The sequence below is a fragment of the Alternaria novae-zelandiae genome, assembly GCF_023758075.1.
Source record: "Alternaria novae-zelandiae strain BMP 2774 chromosome Unknown scaffold_13, whole genome shotgun sequence".
NCBI classification, from domain to species: Eukaryota; Fungi; Ascomycota; class Dothideomycetes; order Pleosporales; family Pleosporaceae; genus Alternaria; species Alternaria novae-zelandiae.
Window position 1 is genome coordinate 203707 of NW_026056973.1, and position 7453 is coordinate 211159.

The window sequence follows — 7453 nt, forward strand, 5'->3', positions numbered from 1 at the left end:
GCGGGCTGTACAGCGTATTCGTAGGCTCGCCAGAGGAAACGCCTAGTCACATCGCGGCGATACTGCGGGCAATATCCTAGTGATATCGATAGACCCATCTCCAGGGTCTCAAACTTTTCACATCGAACGACCTGACGCATCCTAGACAACGCCACCAGCAGCGACTACGGGGACTGACACTCGTGGTGCGAACAGCTGCTCAACATTGAGTTGACACCTTGGCTGCGTTCTAGAAGAACTGGAATACCGTTAGCAGCAGTTGAAACAGCTTAAAAAGTATGAGCAGACGGCCCAGCTCGGCTGAGCTTCCACGTCTCAAGGCTGCTCAAGCGTCTCTTCGATCGCTCATTCACTCCAGTGGCTGGACACGCTTGCGCTCTTGCCACGATCATTCGACATCGCCGAGGACATCCCGCGCCTACCAGGAGCATCATGCGTTCAAACACTGCGGATGCTTGGTTCAGCTGTTCAGCCGCTTCTCCACGCATCGTCAGTCTCAGACTGGTCCGCGGGACTTCTTCCAAGTTCCGCACTTGGACTTCCCTGCTGCATGGCTAGGTGCGCGAATCACTCTTCTTTGCCTCTTCATTTGGACTCTTCCTCGGCCGACTTCTGAATTCGTCATGTAACCTAGCCACTGTCAGTTGTTCAGTCTAGATGTCGCGATAGCCGCAGTTGTCGCAAGAACGGGATCTACTGATCGCCCGGGTCTTACCGAGCAAAGGAGTGAGCCATTGACTCAGGCACCACCACGTGAGTGGTTGAGGATTCGCTATCGCGAAGTTGCACAGTCCGTAAATGGAAGCAACGACTATCGATTCCAGCGGGGTTGCAGACCCTCTGCTAATCTCCGGGGTCACGACCTCTTGGCTACATCTATAGTCTGCATATGATACAGGAATCTTCCTAGAGCCAGCGCCCCTAAGCTCAGTTTAACAGGCATCTCGATTTTCGAGCACTTGTGAGGTCCGGCAATCCTTGATAAAAACGCACACCACTTCTCTCGATGCTACGGGCCGCCCTTCTCAATGGCTGCAGTAGCTTGTCTCCGGGATTGACTTTGGGTCTGCCATGTGTCATGCGTCGTGCATCAGGACACTAGGACAGCCAGTGGCTTCGCTTCGTTAGTAGCCCACATTATCCGCTGAGAAACTCTAATCGTCCTGCCTCCACGCCATGAACTCAGCTCACACTATTGCGCAATGACGGTGACCGGAGTGGGGCTCAGTAGTCAAGCACGTAGAAGCGTTCCAGAAGAGCGTAATGCAAAGGCAGAATCCAGCACTTTACAGCGTGTGGGAAATCTTCGGGTTACACAATCAAGGTACACTTTCCGTGTCTGTCTAGCGTTGAGATCTCCAAGCATTTACTGATCTTCAGATCAGCTCAGGCTCGAGCCTGCGAGAACTACTCACGGGTAGTTTGATCACCCCGCCACGCGCTGGCAACGTCGTCCTCGTGGACCCTTCTGCAAGTGACAAATGGACCTGAAACTGCCGACAGTCTGATACCCAGCCTCCGAGTATCTGATACACGGTTATGGCAGATCAACGCCCTAAACACGGAAACGACCCTGCTTCGGCTGTTCTGCCAACGCTGCCTTGTGCTTAGAGGAGCACTGACTTGACTCGTCATTCCTGCCAGAAGTGAGCAACCTCAAGCTTGCGACAGTGGCACGGGAGGTCTGGTTGAACACTGGATCAATTTAAGTTTTCGAGGTAGAAATTATGCGTGGGTATTTGATGCTGCACAGCAAAAGGGGGTTCATCGGTTATTCGATGCGATCGCAACGGCTAAACTTGCCAGACTCGTCCATTGCCGTCTGTTCCTGAACCAAGTCGCCAAAGCACGATTACTCAAGACATCTTATCGACGGACGCGCATCGCTATCCCTTTTCTGCTGGACAAGTTCTGTTTGTTGCTGCAGGCCATGACTTCCAATAGCACTAACGGTTATTCAATATTTGATGTGGTGGTTCGCACTCCACGCTCCTAACCTAATGCTCCTATATCACTGCATGATAAGGGCAAGCGCAGATTTCGCACGCAGTTCCTAATCACACGCGACGTTGAAGCGAAGCCATTCCACTTTTGACCGGCATCTCGTGTCCGCTTGCGGCAGTTGGACGGAGGGCCACGAGTTTCAGGAGCGCGACTCCAGGCTCCGCTAACGCAGGTACCTTTGCACACCAACCCGAAATGTTGTTTACTCCGCCAGGCGTATCATCACTAGTACACCTGCACCCCCGCGAACATTTGTTTTCGGCAACGGTACTGCAGGTCGACGGTCACGCACAAGTCCCGCAGAAACGGCGCCGATGTTTGCGTCGTGGATTCAGATATGGGTTCGCCCGCGATGTGGGCTCAAGAGCGAGTGTCGGATATGAGTAGACCGAAAGTATCGCACAGTCCGCAATCGGTCAAGAAACGTTGAATAGTGTGGAGATGCGATTCGTTGAGTGCATATGGTGGGGTGCTATGAGTCCAGCATTCATGTGCTCAGGCGTGCGCAGCTCCACTAACAGAGATCCCCACCTCTTGAATTGCAAAGCAAGAGCTTGGAGGGTACGCGGTGTCTGTGACATGAGGTCTTCATAACGCATGAATGTCTAGGTAATGCTGCCCTATTGCAGCAGCGCTTGTACGCGAGAGGGAATGACGCCGAAGGTTTTGATTCGTTCCCCGACCAATGAGCGGTGGTGGCCGGTGGATAACGGCTAGCCAAAAGTAAGTTCTGAAACGAGGTCCGCTATCTCACTGGCTTGCGAGCGAAGCGTCACGCCGGCCAGAGGCTTCAGTCCTGGCAAAGGACGCGCTCGTAGTGTGTGGATGACAACCGCAGACATGAGGAGGTGACAAGCAGATGGCGACAGATTGGATCAGATGCTGCTTCACGATGAGCTGGGAGATTTGCAAGAGGCGATGGCCGCTCCCGCAGGCTGGCTAAACAGCGCGTTTCAGATGAAGATCAAACCATGCCCAGCGTGCTACTTCTGCTGGTTCCTGCATCTAGACGCACCACACTTGGACGATGGACCAGCCACGAGTGATGACTTCAGCGACGAGGCTGGGTGGTGGTCACTGACGACATGTACCCGTGACGCACTGGCCGAATTTGCACGAAGCTGCAGAGTGATGTTCCTGCATTGGTAGCGCGGTTTGGGTGATCGATCCTCTGCGCGACACGATTGCCGGCCATCGAAGCAGTACTCGGAAGTAGGCAAACATGGTTCACATCCGCATCAGGGAATGGCTGGTAGCACACTGGCAGTGCAGCGTGTCTTGACAGCGGACGGATGCGGCAAAAGGAATGTCGAAGGTGCGCCGGACGACGGTTGTCCAGAATGCGACATGTCGTTCTGGCGACCATGGGACGACGGCGGCCGGCGGGCTTCTAGGTGGTGGTTAGAGTTGCGCCTCTGCAGGGCCGGCAGCGGTGGTGGTGGCACTGGGGCACATGACGATGGCCGCTGGAGGTGGGCTCGGGTTCCCTGCCAGGCCTCGAAGCTAAACTGACGCAAGCAGCGTGTTTTCCATGGCATGAAGCAGCGCGGCAGGCATCGGACCGCGATGATCGATACTCTAGATGGGCAAACTGGACGTCTGTGTCGCGAGGGCCTCGTGGTGGGCTGCAAGCGAGGGTTAAGGTTTTCGAGTGTCTGCGGCTGGCGGGGCTAGGCCGGATGTGGCCTCTGCGCCGAGGGCGCGCAGGGCAGGCGCGGGCGGCGAGCAGCAGCAGGGAAGCAGGCACAGAGGCACAGACAGGAAGGCGCGAGCGAAAGCGAACAAGGCGAAGGAAAGGGCAGCCCAGGCACGCACCTGCCCCGGGCGCGCGTCCCAGCAACATGCGCCCGGGGAGATGAGCAAGGTTGGGGGATCCCAGAGCAAATTCAGAAGAAAAAGCCGCTTCGTCGAGGGCATGGGCGGCCAGGCCAGCACATTAGCCAACCTTTCGCGCTGCGCTCACCACGGCATGCACGGCCGCAGCACGAGTCGCCCGCACCCCTGCCGGCCAACTGGCCGCTGCGCTCGCCTCGGCGCCCCAATTGGCCGCGCAACCTGCACTGGCCAGGCCGCTGACTGGTGTGCGGAAATAGATCAATGTGAGACCACTAGCCTCCTGTTTCACACGCCCTCCGACACCTAAAGCTGCCGCTGCCCCCTCAGATTTGCGTTTCGTATCCCCCTCCCAGAGCTGTACCTTCTTGGTGAATTCTTGAGACTGCTATCTGAGGCAGGTTCCTCACGTTTTTATTATCCGCACCACCGTCGCGTTTTATTATCTATCCTTTTAAACATAGCCTGACACTCTTTCGTTTTCGATCCTGGCAGGTCCTCGTCGAGCCCTCCCTCGTGTTCCATCCAACCCCAAGAAGGGCCACCGCGTCTGACGTTCCCACTTCAAACACCTGTACAGAGGAACGTGTTGCAGCGCACCATGTATCCATCCCAACACCACCAGCAGATGCCGCCACCCCAGGCACGCTCTGTCGCGCCCGAGACTTTTCTATTAGACCAGGACGCCCAGCAAAGCCTCCCGCCGGACAGTGTCGTTGCCCTGCAGCAGGTCGACAACCGTACGTGCCCGCGCATTGACCCAAGTCCTCCTGCATACTAACGCGCCTGCAGTCAAGTACTTCCTCATATCAGCGCCCGTTGACTGGCAACCCGACCAGTACATCCGCCGCTTCTTGCTACCAACAGGCGAATACGTCTCATGTGTTCTATGGTAAGCGCCGTGTTCTTCATTAATTCATGCAAAATCTCACAATTCCCAGGAACAACCTTTTTCACATCTCAGGCACAGACATCGTCCGATGCCTGTCATTCAGATTCCAGGCCTTTGGCCGCCCAGTCAAGAACTCGAAGAAGTTCGAAGAGGGCATCTTCTCAGATCTGCGCAACCTGAAATCGGGCACAGATGCTTCCCTGGAAGAGCCCAAGAGCGCGTTCCTTGACTTCCTCTACAAGAACAACTGCATCCGAACACAGAAGAAGCAGAAGGTTTTCTACTGGTACAGCGTACCCCACGACAGGCTCTTCCTTGATGCCCTTGAGCGTGATCTCAAGCGCGAGAAGATGGGCCAAGAAGCGACCACCATGGCCGTCAGCGAACCCGCTCTTTCCTTCGAATTTGATTCATCCCAGTCGCTCTTTGAGCAGCTCACCAAGGCGCAACAAACCAACTCATCGTCCTTCAACAACAACGTCCAGCCATCGTACCAGAGCACATCGCCCGACATGCAAAGAATGGACTCCATGCCCCCACCAACCATGGTCCCCGTACAGCAATCCATGCCCCAGATGCAGCAGCCAATGCAGCAACCAATGCACCACGAGGACCCCATGGCCCAGTACCACCAGCAAATGTCCATGCCACCTTCCATGCAGAACCCCGTTGTCAAGAGCCGGGAGCAGCGTGAGATGAGCCAGTCTTTCCAGTACGACCGCAACGGCATTCCTTTGTCTCAAGTTCACCAGCGCCACAGCTCCATGCCCGCATACATGGAGTACTCTCCTGCGCCGTCCTTCGTCTCTTCTCACTACGAGGACTACAGCACCCGCGGCATGTCTTTCGAGCCATTGACCCCACCTCAACACCAGATTGGTCTCGGTGCTGAGCCTGCTTACATTGCGAACGAGGACACTGGTCTCTACAGCGCTATCCCAGACCTTCCAGTTCCCAACACATTCAACCCTCTCATGAACATGCCCCCATCGAACTTGATGGGCTCCGGCTACCCCGGCGTTTCCCGGCCATTTGCTCCTGGCAATGTCTACTCCGTCATTGAAGGCTCACCCACCTACAAGCAACGTAGGAGGCGTTCGTCCCTTTCCGCTGGTATCGCCGCTGCTGTCACCGCTTCCGGTGCAGGTGCTCACCAGGTTCACCGCCCAAGTGACCTGAGGCGATCAATGTCGAGCTCAGTCGTTCCCCTTGCTGAGGTTGATGAGTCAAACCACAACTCGCCCAACAGCACCAACGGTGCGAGCTACCCCCAGATGGGTGATCAGAAGCCTCACATGGACATGTCCCGCCAGGGTACCCCACTCAACACTGTTGAGGAGAGCCCCGAGCCGCAGTCCGCTTCGCTGCATCACGACGATCTCAACACTCTGGTCAACGGCGAGCTCTTTGAGAGCCCCCTCCAGCACAGCGCGGTCGCTCGTACCGCCGGTGCAGGAGGACCAGTTTTCCGACGCGCCCGCAGTGCCACCATGATGGAAATCGGCCCGTACCCCCAGAAGTCGCACTCCTGCCCGATCCCCACCTGTGGTCGTCTCTTCAAGAGATTAGAACACCTCAAGAGGTAAGCGCTTGCAATTTCCCCATCTTGCTATTTTTGTACCACACGATCACTCGGGCCTCCACTTTATTTGTTGTTTTGCATAGACGCTGACCCTGGCGCTTAGACACGTACGCACCCACACACAAGAACGACCATACGTTTGCCCGTTGTGCAACAAGGCCTTCTCGCGCTCAGACAACCTTGCCCAGTATGTACCCTGTTTACCGCCCAACCGAAAACCACATACTAATTAATTCATTAGACATCGTCGCACACACGAGCCCCGCGCTGACGGCGAGCCGCTGAGTGACTACCAAGAAGAAGACGACCTCGAGGGTGAGGAAGACCACCTCCACTCGCTCGCGGATGAGCTGTCGCCTGAGTCCGGCAACGAGTACCTTGGTCTGTCGCACTCCATCAACGACATTCCTGGCCCAGGACTTGGTATGACCATGGCGCCACCACAACACAGCCTCATGGCCGGTAGCCACTACTGAGCATACCCTGTCACGACGTCACACATGTGAAATGAGCATTTCGGCGCAATCAATGGCGCAGCCATCTAGAAGGATACCAGTCTGCTGTTTTTCTTGTTCATCTTCTTGTCTTCGCGTTTAATCTCTTAGACCGGTGTCTGTTTCCCTCTGTTCGGCATACATTCACGATGTCCGCACTGCATTTGTTCTTGCTTTTTCTTTTCCAGCCTTCGGAGCTAGGGGATGGTGATACCACCGGATTTTGGCTTTTTGAGGGGTTGGCTGACGACACAACACTACGAACATGAGTACCCTTCTTTTTTCTCGTCTCATCGTTTCATGTTTTTCCCTTTTCTTCTTTCTTTTCCCTTGCGCTCCGATCTGTTTGCTCGTTGTCGTCGTTGAGCCCTCTGTTGGATATATCCTTGGCGGCATGGCTTGCTTTGTTGCAAAAGTTGTTTGATGGCGGACTGGGACACCATTTGAAGCGCACGCATACGCATATCGTCGATACATCTCTCGGATATGCAGGTAGCTTGGTGGTTTGCGTCTTCCTCTTCGTGAGGCGGCGTGTGTATAATATTGAAACTCAATGCAAAACGCATAACTGCACTTCTATGTCTTCACAAGCTACTACCACCGTGACCTTTCGTATATCCGCTGTGATGACCAACACTCATACTTCAC

At 55.3% G+C, this 7453-nt stretch overlaps 1 protein-coding gene across 1 annotated transcript; it reads left to right on the forward strand.

Annotated features, from left to right (window-relative positions):
* Positions 1-4465: 4465 nt before the first annotated feature.
* J4E88_006574 (uncharacterized protein) lies at positions 4466-6787 on the forward strand (the record flags this gene model as incomplete). Its single annotated transcript, XM_049400199.1, has 5 exons — positions 4466-4577; positions 4630-4729; positions 4779-6311; positions 6415-6498; positions 6553-6787. The coding sequence occupies 5 exons, from the start codon at positions 4466-4468 to the stop codon at positions 6785-6787; spliced, it is 2064 nt and encodes a 687-aa protein (XP_049253818.1).
* Positions 6788-7453: the final 666 nt, after the last annotated feature.